At 40.5% G+C, this 12419-nt stretch overlaps 1 protein-coding gene across 3 annotated transcripts in view; it reads right to left on the bottom strand.

The window, feature by feature from the left end:
- Nucleotides 1-12419, bottom strand: part of LOC127042833 (V-type proton ATPase subunit S1-like) — a 102293-nt gene that overhangs the window by 21306 nt on the left and 68568 nt on the right. For all 3 annotated transcript variants that reach the window (XM_050936276.1, XM_050936277.1, XM_050936275.1), the window contains 2 exons: nt 4722-4963; nt 3982-4035 (listed from right to left, as the gene is read on the bottom strand). In XM_050936276.1, the coding sequence (XP_050792233.1) occupies nt 3982-4035; nt 4722-4963 (296 nt within the window). The remainder of the gene's footprint in view (nt 1-3981; nt 4036-4721; nt 4964-12419) is intronic.

Below are 12419 nucleotides of genomic sequence, written 5' to 3'. Positions count from 1 at the left end.
ACAGATGGTAAGTACAGTATGTATAGTTAAGTGTTCCCATACTTATTAGGAAGGGTTTACATTTGCAATTTAGGTATCTGATTAAATGGGAGCATGATCCAAGAGAATCACTGGCAGTATGTCTGCCTCCTTTATGGCAGGCTCCAAGAACACTAAAACATATTCTTGACTGAGGAAGAAAACATGCTCCTATTCTAGGTGTTCTCCAAACAGCATTAATTTACTCTAAAATCTTTCCAGGTTGCTTTACATTTCTTCTTCTCTAGATGAATCTGGGATTCAGGGTCATATTAAAGTTCTCTCCAAATAATTAATAAAAAGAACAAATTTTAGCAAACAGATGACTACACATAGGTCTGAATAATTCTCATTAAGTCCATATGCATGTATTTATGTCACATTTGATTTTATCCGCTGCCATTGAAATCTGAGATTAACTTTTCACATTCCAGAGTCTTCCAGAGTCTTCTGTTTCTATATTAGCATTCCCCTTGTTTTGGATTTACTGTTGTGAGGTCTAACAAAACTGCCTCCTCCCCGAAAAACAGTCTTTATAAACTTTAATTCTCTTCACTTAAATTAATTTTCCATCTTACCAACATAATATCTATCCAGGTACATCTTTTAAGTGCTTTAAGATTTATAGTATTTTGCAGGAATCTTTACCCCCTATATATTCTAGGAAACATGGTTATGCTGGGGGATTGAATGAAACCTTGTTGAAGTTGATGGGTTTGACTCTTACCCTTCATTCAGGATAACTGTAAGAAACATTTAGGGGTCTATATGGAATAAAATAGCTGATACAATAGGAACCACCACCTAAAATACAGGCCATGTGCAAGGCTAGTCAGAAATTGAGCTATGTGGGTGGAAGATAAATGCAAATTCAGGGGACTGGGTATTGTTTTGGGTGGAGAGGTGTGCGTGTGTGAGAGCTACGGAGAGGGTGTCTGCACTTGTACATGCAAGAAGCTGCCAAAGACTAGGCAGACAGAAGTGGCAGAAACAACACAGAACACACAGAAAAGGGTAGCACCACAAACAGCCGAAGAAGTGTTTGTAGCATGATCCCGAGAAAAAAACGAGAAAGGTTTTGGGCAAAGTGCTGGCTTGAAAGTGGTTTGGAACTGAGAGCAAAGAAATTGTTTCCTGTTGTTTGCTTTTCATTGTGTTCAGGGAAACAGCCCTTCGTACATTCCTTGTAAATAAACAGGATTGAATCAAAGAAAAACCTGATTCCATCATTAATTTCTCCTCCTAATAGAAACAACCTGCAAGACCTCATATGCTGGGTAATCACTTGGGTCAAAAAGGAGAACAACTTTAACTCCAATAATCTTCCTGTGCTATATTCCCCCTGACAAACATCTGGCTTTCTTAACAAAACATGTCATATTATTACTATCAACTATCACCTCTACATGATGACTGCACACTTGTCTCTATATCCCTGAAATTTCCCCCTCCTTTTAAACTCACATCTCTGACTGCCTCTATGACACATCTCCTTCTGGATGTGTCTCTGTCAACCTGAATTAAACATGTCAAAAATGGAACTCAGCTTACCTTCCAAAATGTCTCCACTTTTCCCCTTCTCTGTACCCCTTGGCAAAACCCCAATTTACCCAGGCTTAGAATTTGCTGCCATTTTCTTCTCTATTTCCACTTCCAAAAAACCTTGCTCAACTCTGATAATCTCCTGCCTTAACTACAGCAAGTTTCTTCTCTTTAACTTCCCTAACCTTTTCCTAGTCTTCCTCTGTCCATCTTCAACCCATCCAAAACACAACTGCAAAAATTACCTGTCTTGTCTGCTGCTCCAGACACTTTCGATCTTTTCCAATTTACATTCAATTTAAGCACCTTGTCTGTAAGTCACTGTACAATCTCGCTCCTGCATACTCCTCTGCTCTCATCTCTCTTTGCATCCCCAAGCTATAGAACTCTGTGGGAATTAGAGAATCATAGACATTTGGGTTCGAAGGACCCTCAAGAGGTCATCTAGTTCATCCCCCCATTCTGAGGCAGGACCATGTATACCTAGACCATCCTTGACAGGTGTTTGTCTAACCTAGTCTTAACCTCCCATAATGGGGATTCCACAACATCCCTAACTATCCTTATAGTTATGAAAAATGTTCTAATATCTAACCTAAAATCTTTCTTGCATCAGATTAAGTTGATTATTTCTTGTCCTACCTGCTGTTGCCATGGAGAATGACTGCTCACCATCCTCTTTGTAAAAGCTGTAACATATTTGAAGACTTATCAGATCCTCTCTTGGTCTTCTCCTCTAAAGACTAAACTCACCCAGTTTTTCTCATGGGTCACATTATCTAAACCTTTTATCATAATGGTGTCCAAACTTTTTCTCTGGCACTTCCCTTTACCAGTAATGGAATGTGCCCATGCCCTTCCCCTGGGGCTGGGAGCCTAGTTGCGGCTGGGCCGGGGGATGCAGGCAGGAGGCAGGAGTTCTGGATGGGAGCAGAAGCCAGTGGCTGGAAGCAGGGGTAGGGGCCGCGGCTGGGAGCCAGAGCCGGAGCGGAGCTCCCTCCCCGTCCTAGGGCTGCCAGGTGTCTGTTTTTCATCTGGAAAGGGGACTTGGGTGGCTCCAATCAGCACCGCTGACTGGGTCATTAGAAGTCCTGTTGCTGCAGGGCTGGCAGGCTCCCTACATGGCTCTCTGGAAGCAGCCGGCATGTCCGGCTCCTAGATGGAGAGGCAGCTAGGAGGGCTCTGCGCGCTGCCCTCGCCCTGAGCACCGGCTTTCTGTTTTCCATGATTTATGAAATAATGACCCATTGAAAGACCTTTTTAACTCATTAGAAAGGCTTGTTCAAACAGGTGTTCTTACAGATAACTCAGTTAGAAATCCCTCTAAGTTTATCAGTCAGGTAAACTAAGGTACCAAAGAAGAAATTTCATAAGTAATTAGGTAAAATGAGATATCAAAAACAAAACAAACAAACAAAGCCAACCAACTACATAGCAAAATCAATTGTGGGAAAGTAACTTTTCCCTCCCCACAAAGGAACTTCTTTGTCTCACATCCTATAAAAGGTAAGAGGTTTTAGGAGTTAGACTGGGAATATGCAAACTGCCAACATTCCACTTCTTACAGAAGAAGAGACTGGAGTGCCATCTTTTCATCATTCATAAAAGGTGGTAAAATACACTTTCTTTCTGTATTCTGTATAGCGCTGTATTAATCTTTGACTAATAATCTGGTTAAATAATGCCAACTGAGCCAGTTATTTGAAATCATGAATAATTATTAAATGCAAATATGCAACAGCAGTCACCCACTCACAGAAGATGTTCAGCACCTTGCAGCACTGGCCATTACTGACTTCTTTTGTTTCATTTTGCAAAACACTGAATACACTGATAGTGCTCACTGAATAATAAGACTGCAATCACGGCAATGGATATGGAACTACTGTTTAGATATTAGACTTACTTACACATCACTATCCCTACTATATTTATTCTGGCTTGTGGAATAGTCCTACAATGGATATGATTAAGTAGATGATTCATAAACCCAAGATCAGCATGGGAAATGGGTACACTTTTGACATTGTTAGCAGTAGGAGAGTTCATGGGCCAATGTCCTATGAACATAATTGTTTTGCTACAATTTTTTTTAATTAAGAGAAGACCTTATCTGTGGACATCTAAAAGGTTTACAGATCTTTAAAGTTATGTGTGCATCCTACACTATATATAAGGGTCTAGCCTATTGGTTGATGAACCTTCCATGCATTGTAAAAAGAGCCAGCATAGAGAAACACAAATTGGTTAACTTATAACATTTTTGAAAGATATCTACATAACTCTACAACCCATTGTAGACTTATTCCAGAACAGAAATAGTGAATAAAAAATTTGCACTTGACGATCCTCTTCTGTTTATGTCCTAATTTACAGATATTCCTCAAGTAGAAAGGTTTTATGAAGAAACTATAAAGATACCTTATTTTTAGGTTGTTGATTCCATCCACTAACCCAGTATAGTTCAATGACAACCTATGAATAAAAAAGTATTTTAAATGTTACAGTGTGACAGTTTAAATTAGGGCATTGCAACTTAAAATCAAACTCAATTTTCTAAATCAATAGACAACTACAAAGAAATTGCACAGCAAAAAGATACAGTAAACTGGACAAATATGACAAACATTTCAAGCAGAAATGCTTCATCTCCTTCCAGCAGGTGTTTTAAAAGAATGGAAAATAGAGAATGCAATGACAAGAGACCTTGTTCCATGAACATACTCACAGCCGGATTAATATCACGTTTTGCCACAGCTTCACTGTTGGGGAATCTTACAATGAAATTGTTGTCTCACTAATGCTAGTGGAGGTTTCAGTGGTTGTAGAAGAGAGACAAGATGCTAACAGAAGCTGAGATACAGCAGCTCAGAGACACTGAGGAAAGTAAAGATAACTATTCTAGCCAAACCTCATTTTAACTGTACTCTCATAAGCAAACAAGGAAAAACAATAAAAGGAAAACAGTCATAAAAAACAGAAACCAAGATTAAATGATTCCTGTGGTGTTGCCTCTGTCATTTTCCTACAAGAAAATGAAACTTGAGGTATTTTATCCAAGGTGGTTTATTAAATTAATATTAGCCTGTTAAAATTGCACTACTTCTGATTAGCTGTTAGAATCACATGCATTTTGTGGTATGGATTTTTGTCTGACTCACGTTGCATTGGCGTCTGAACAAACAGATGAACTGAAGTCCACCTTACGGGACACAAATGTTAAATTTGTCAAATCCGCATGAACTGTTTTGTTGGCTGTGAGGCTGAAATTACTGGCATAAAAAAGGATGCATGTGCTGGTTCCATTGGTCACATTCAGTGGATAGTATGCATCTGTCACTTGCGCTTCAGTGGCCATGAGTCGCCGTCTTGATTCCAACACTACATTGGGTCTTCTGGGAATCTGGGATAACAGCACATTAACAATTAAATTACTAAACAAAACGAAAATTGGGAATGGTACACAAAACTTTTCAGCTCTATATTGTCAGTTTGAATCCAGCTCAGGATTGCAATCACCAACAGTTATTAATATCTTATGGCTGTTCACCAAACTTATTTCATATAGACCACTGGTCTTAGTCCAGTTTCCAATGGGCAGGTATCCTCATCACAAAACCAGTCCCATTAACACTAGCTGGGCAACCTTGTTACAATCTTAGCAAAGAAGACTACATGGATATGGAGCCTATCCTGTCTTTTCATCTCTCCGGTGGCTTTTCCAGGTCAGTGCTGAGTTTCCAGCTCAGTGGCTGGGCATTGTGGGGAAGTTTGTGCTGTCACTGTCCATTGCTATCCTGATGTGGGTAAAGAGAGGACTCCATTCTCAGGCACTGCTGATTGAGAACGTTTCATGAATCCTAGTTCACACTACTGAAAACCCAACACACTGAAAAAAGAAGAATGGCTACATTCTATGGTCTCCACCAGCCTTGGAATAGTAGTGTCCTTAGTGCTATTACCTGAGAGAATTAATTGATTTTTTAAAAATGTTGATATAAGTTCATTTTTTTCTCTTATTGAACGGCAAACAAATTTCAGTTAGCCAAGCTGAAGAGTTGTGTTTTTCTGTTTTGTTTTTTGGCATGCCATTAATTTCAAAATTGCTTAAATTTTATATTTTTTATTTTAAAAACAGGCTACTAAATCATTGGGGATTAGGCTCCTATGACGGTTTTTGGAAAAACAATTTTTAAAATGGCCAGGGGGGCAAGAGGTTGAGGTTTGAAAGTATATAGTTTACTGCACATGCACAGCACTAGCTCCTTAGCAGGAGGCTTCCCAGAATTCCATTTGAGAGATAATATATTCTAATAAGTGTGCAATAGACATCCTGGGTGAAATCCTGGCAAAGCTTCCATTGACTTCAATGGGGCAATGATTTCATTGCTTGTTTTTAGGCACTCAGACAATATTCTATATCAGCGATTCTCAAACTCTGGGTGGAAACTCCAAAGTGGGTTGCGGCCCCATTTTGATGTGGTCGCCAAGGCTGGCTTAGACTTGCTGGGACCCAGAGTCAAAGCCCAAGATCTTCAGCCCTAGGCAGCAGGACTAAGGTTACAAGCCCCCTGCCTGGGGTTGAAGCCCTTGGGCTTTGGCTTTGCCCCCCCAGCCTGAGGCAGTGGGGCTTTGGCTTTGCCCCTCCCCCAGACCATCAGGGCTTAGGCGGGTTTGGGCTTCTCTCTCCCCTCTTGGGGCCCTGTAGTAATTTCTGTTGTCAGAAGGGGGTCGTGTCACAGTGCAATGAAGTTTGAGAACCTCTGCTCTGCATGATCCAACTGTGGCTGCAAGCTATGTTAAATCTCCCTTGTCTTATTAATGCAAAATTCTTATACAGCCTCTGCACTTCTAACAGGTGGTGTCTATGCTAGTGCCACATATGAAAGTATGAAGCAAAAAATTAGGGGTGTGGCAGGGACTACTGAATCTCTATTTATGTGGATCCATTAGTTGAGAACCCTTCCAAAAGGAGTGTCAAAGGACGATGGCCATTACTACAGCATATTGGTTGGAATAGAGGTTTCATTATAGCCTTACAACCTGTCTGTAGACTGTAGCCTCAGAGAACTCTGTCTCCCTAAGTTTCTGCTTAGTTCCCTGCAAATAAATTAATACATCCCAAACTGGGAAAAAAGAGTTAAGGAGCAGTCCTGGGCACAGGTGACTTCACCCCACCAGCCCTGTTGCTCCAGCTGGAGGAGGAGCTTAAAAGAGAGCCAGGCCATCTGAAAAAGGGGAAGACAGGAGAGACCTATCTTGGGAATCCCTCAGTAATGGTACAACAGGAGTCCTGGCTGCAAGGGAGAGGGCCTACTGGAGTGACTAGCCTTTCCCTAGGACTAGGGAACCCTTCACTCCAATTTCTGATGGATTATTTATGGGGCTTTGATCACACCTTGGACAGGGAAAGTACATGGTAGGAAGTGGCCCAGGGAGGCACTCCAGAGTGTTTGCTGTCACTGCCTCTTGTAAGCCCCAGGGTCAGAGCCCTGTGGAGGGTCTGAGCTCCTCTACCACCTTTCATGAAGTGGGCACAAACCCCTTCAGAAATAAGGGGGGATAGAGACACTGTAAGCTTTGAGTCAAGGGTGCAACACCCACAGTGGACAGAGGTGGGCTAAAGACACTTTCTTTTTGGACTACATATATTTTGTTGGACTTTGTTACTCTGAAAAGGGAAAATCAACTGGCAACCTGAGCAGAGGGCTGAGTCGCTACCTGAAGGGGGGATTGCTAGAGCTGGGATCCAGTGACCTAATCACCAGGAAGCAGTGGTAAGCCCAGCCCCATCACAATTGGCTTTGTGCAGGGAGAGGATTATTTTACCCAGTTCACACAAGCATAATGGGCTAAATTAAAAAGCTTTGACTAATATTAATCTAAATCATGCCCTCAATGTTATCTGTTCCCCTCCTCTCCATCTTAATACATAGTATTGTAACTCGGATCCTTTTTGATCAGAGCAGCCAGTTTAGGACCATGAGGATGTTGCAGTTCGAAGAAGATGCAGGAGCCTGGTATTCTTTGATATATTGTTTAGTCTTTGTTTATTTACAAGGAATGTACAAACTTTCACCCCTCTGAATGCAGGAGGAACCAAGAACAAAAAGAGCAGTTTCTAAGCCCACGTCCAGACTACCCCGCTGTATCGGCGGGTTAAAATCGAGTGCTCGGGGATCGATATATCGTGTCTAGTCTAGACGCGATATATCGATCCCCGAGCGCGCTTACATCGATTCTGGAACTCCATCAACCCGAACGGAGTTCCGGAATCGACACGGAGAGCCATGGACATCGATCCCGCGCCATCTGGACGGGTGAGTAATTCGATCTTAGATATTCGACTTCAGCTACGTTATTCATGTAGCTGAAGTTGCGTATCTAAGATCGATTTTCCTCCCCTAGTCTGGACGAGGCCTAAGTTTGCAGCCCAAGGCCTTGTTAGCCAACAGACCCAAAAGCTCACTGTCTAGCTTTTTCCAGCATCACATTGTGCTTACTTGTTAGTTCTTGGTGTTCTTGCTTTTTGCCTCTGCCTCCCTCTCTGTTTCTGTGTTTTCTGCCCTCTCTCTCACTCAGACACACATACCTGGTCATATGCTCAGTGGAACCTCCCACCTTGCCTGCATGGCAATAGCTTCTAAACAGACACTGTTAGACCTTATTTTAGGTGCAGCCCCTTAAGTGTTTCTTGAAACTATCCTAAGTGAAGGGTGCATTAACACATCGGTTTGAATGAGGTTTTTTATTTCATCCCATAACATTTCTCCCAGCTCATAATAATATATTAACCCACATATTTTAAATAAAGAAATATGTCTCCCCTAAAGAAAAGACTATTACAGAAGAAAATATTCAGTTTTAATATAAAACTTTGAATCTGTCCCTAGGCCCCTCCCCCCAAAATGTAATTATTTTTTTTGTATTGAGAAAAAGATCTGAAGACTAAATTGGATTTTGTCTAACAATTGACTGTACATTATGGGAGGATGAGCCCAGCATATCACCTAAAGAGGAGTTTTTAAACCACTTGCTAATAACTGAAAACAAGACTATAGGAGACAATGACTAAGCTATGGGGATTAGTTGAGTATGTCTGGAAAAAATATAAGGGATACATTCTCAGCAGACTAAAGCTTTATTTCCACTGCTGTACTGCCAATACTTTAACCAGGGGGTCTCAGAGAGACTCTTCCCTTTATCCTCTGAAAAAGCCCATATATCAAAGGTACATTTGCCTGCAGAATCTATCAGTTTGTTTCCCTATCTCATGCCCAAGAAAGGAGGCAACACCATTTGGCAAACAAACGTCTTTTAAATGCACTTTGCTGGAACGCTTACACTTTGTTGCTGAAAATAGAGACAATATATTGATAGTATAGCACAGCATTCAAGTGTTTGTGCTATTTAAAGGAAGGCAGAACAAATAACTTTTAGGGAAACCTGGAGGTGCCCTGTCTCGGGAAAGACTCAAAAATAACTACTAGTGTAATATTTTTATGAGTCCCAGGGATAAGTCATCTGTGGCAGGAATGATTTAGCAGGACCAAAAGAAAGAATTAATTCCTTCAGAGGCAGGAAAATCAACCCAACCTTTCCTTCAAGTTGATTCTGGAATTTAAACAAAGGGTCCCTCCAGAAAATCACTACCTACTTCTATTTCAAACATGCATTTATTGTTCTTTTGTTTTTTAATTTTAGGATCTATACCCTGCTGCAACAAACATGAGTTTCTCTGGTTAGAATAATCCTACCCAAATCTATACATTTAATGATAACTACAAACAACAAAATCCCTACTTGGAAAATTAGATAAGATTATATTGTATTATCTTAAATGAAATTTAGTCTCCATGTTCTAAATCTTTAAAGGATATTATTATTTTTTTTACCCTTTATCTTTCTGTTGGGCTTATCAATAACAATTCTGATCTCACATGCACAGTCAACAATCACTGTAGCTGACTAAACAAGGCACATAATGAAAGGGATGCACTTTGCATTGTCTTAGATCAAAATTGGGCTGACGTGGTAGAACTGAGTGTGGACTGAAAGTAAGAAAGGACCCAATTCTTTCCTTTGATCTGCATTATTTGACTCCTAATTCAGAATAATCTATGGTCTTTTTAAAGGAAGAAAGAGCCTCCATGGAAATCCTTTGACCCACTGACATTCCTCTCTCCTTCAGAATGGAGCAGATCCTCAGATCCATATAACTAGTATTTTTATGGTGGCTCTCCCAAAACAGTGTGGTTCATAGAGCTAGGGCAATGGGGCCCTGGTCTATGATTAGGGTTCCTATGCATGGTAGTGCTACAAATAAATAATCAAAACAAAGATTTTAAGCCAAAATGATTATATTAAGCTTATTGTACATGTGCAAGAGAATACAACAGAATGGAAACTGCTTATAATAAATGTAAAGAGAAGTACAAAATTAGTGGGGAAATAGTTATATAAGTAGATTCTAGGATTGTCACTGTGTGTGTCATTTTTTAAAGCCCATAATATCTGAGTCAGTGAGGAGCAATGGAAACAGCTGGTGAAGGGCTCTTTTGGTTCAGAATATGAGCAGGTTGAACCATCACCGGGATTCACAGTTTGTTACCAGACAGTTTTTAAATTCTCAGCCATTTGACTTTACAAATTACACTTGTGCAGTTTACAGCTGCAGTAAGTTATATCTAATACCATGTGCCAAGAGTCGTAGACCATTATGATCTCAGAGATAACCAATTCCTACCCTAAGCAGCAGTTTCGTTTGGTTATCTGAGGGAGACTGCACAGATCAAGGATTACTTGGCTCAACTGCAATGCCCAAGCAACAGCACAGGCTTTCAGCGACTAGTACAATAAACAGTTGTAACAGGATAAACATTCTCCACTGTATCTAAGGATGGGGTTTTTCTGAGTATTTGTCCAAAAGGCAGTACTACTTTTTCTTCTCCAAAAATAAGTTTCTCCATATTCTTTTTTCTTTGGCTGTTTTATGGCCCACATAATTATGGCAACGAGAAAAGGTCTAGTGGCACAGGAAAGAGTATGGCAAAAATGAAGAAATGGCTTATAAAGTGAGAGTTAGCAATGGACTGGTCCTTTCATTGTTCATCCTCTGGACTAGATTTTGGCCATCCCTCTGAGTAAGCTGCCCTGCCATGCCCTGGGAACTTCTGCACAAGGGCTGACCAGAATTCCCGTGGGAAATGTAATCCCTGCTCCCTCCCCCAGGAGTACACAGTACAATATTGTATTTATTCATTAATTTATTTAACCATTTGGAATCCAGAAAAGTATTTAATTGTAATAGTCTATAAGAGCCATAACATAAGGTTGAGGCTTCTCAAAGCTAAAGAGGGGATTTAGCCCTATAGAGTTCCCATGGAAATTAATAGAACTTGCGTGGTTAAATCCCAGAATCAGCTTGAAAATCATAACTGGAGATCTTCTAGTTTGTGCAGGTTATAAAAAAGAGGCATTGTGGATCTGAGAATAAATGCATCCTAAATGATCTGCACTTACATGTGTCATCAGACCTATGGTTGATACCAGAATGCAGTCTCTTCAAATAGGGACAGAAATATTCTATTTCCTTCTGAACTAAGCCTCTGGAATGTAGGCAGCATGAGAAGTAGCCAAAATGCTATTTTATAGGAATGCAGGCTAGGGAGAAACATGTATTGTGTGTGGATTTAGTCACTTTAGAAATTCAGGCTTTAGAAAATCAAGGCAAAAGTGTATTGCACAATTTGCCTAAGCTGTTTCGACTTTGGGGCCAAATCCTAGTCCTTATTCAGGCAAAACTTGCAATGGCTTCAATGGGTGCTTTGCCTGAGTGAAGACTGGAATATTTAGCGCTAATTACCATTGTGTGAGGAATACAACCCCCACACCCCCACCTCCAATTATAGTGTACTGATGTTTTCTCTGTCCAGTGAAGTAATAGCTAGAGATCCAGTTCTGAATTAGACAACCAGAAAGAAGTACCTGGTTAAAACCCCACATAATTAAATCCTCTGTATGAGTCATGTACTGTATAGTTTAAATACTGCCAATACTTGGCAGAAGCATGCACTTGGAAATTCCATCTGCAATGATACACACACAGAGTCACCAGAATACAGCGGTGTGTAGGAATTCACTGACACATGGCACTTTGATGAGTGCAAGGATCCTCGGAAGAGGAAAATTTGTACCAAAGAATGAATGAACTCATGCTTCACACAGCAATCTGTGTGGATCTGTGAGCCAGCTGCACATTGTAGGACAGTAGAATTGAGGGCATTCACCAGAAGAAGGAGAGAGAATTGAGGCAACAATCCTATTTACAAGTGCACAGCAGGAAATGTGTTTTAAAAATAGGATTTGCTAAAATTGGAATGAGCACTTTAGCTCCTCACACAGATTAAATGAAACTTTCAGAAAATGTACTGCTTCTGAGAACGCACTCTTCACATTCATAGATGCTTTAAGCACAGTTGGTAATAAATCATTAGAAGGTTACTTGCTAGCATTGTGAAGTGGATCATACATACTTTATTTTATATCTGTGTAAAACAGCTTCTAATAACTGCCATTGCAATGAATTCATGTCACTTTGCCTTGCAAACTCTCAAGATGAAGCAGTTCTACCTCTTTCCCCATCCTTACCTACCACTCTCATCACACTCTATCCTCTGTTCTTCCTATATAAGTTTAGACAAGTCACTCAGGGCAAAAAAATTGATCTTCTTAAGCAGATATCTTGGATGTATAAAGGAAAAGTGTGTGCATACACCTGCAAAGAAGTAGGGAAGAATGTGGACCTAGTATTCCCTTAATCACTAGTCAAGAAGCCTGGCTAATGCTTGCTTCAGTGC

Source organism: Gopherus flavomarginatus, chromosome 1 (genome assembly GCF_025201925.1).
Source record: "Gopherus flavomarginatus isolate rGopFla2 chromosome 1, rGopFla2.mat.asm, whole genome shotgun sequence".
Classification (NCBI taxonomy): Eukaryota; Metazoa; Chordata; order Testudines; family Testudinidae; genus Gopherus; species Gopherus flavomarginatus.
Note: the sequence above shows the minus strand (reverse complement) of the source record. Positions and strands in the feature narration are given on the sequence as shown.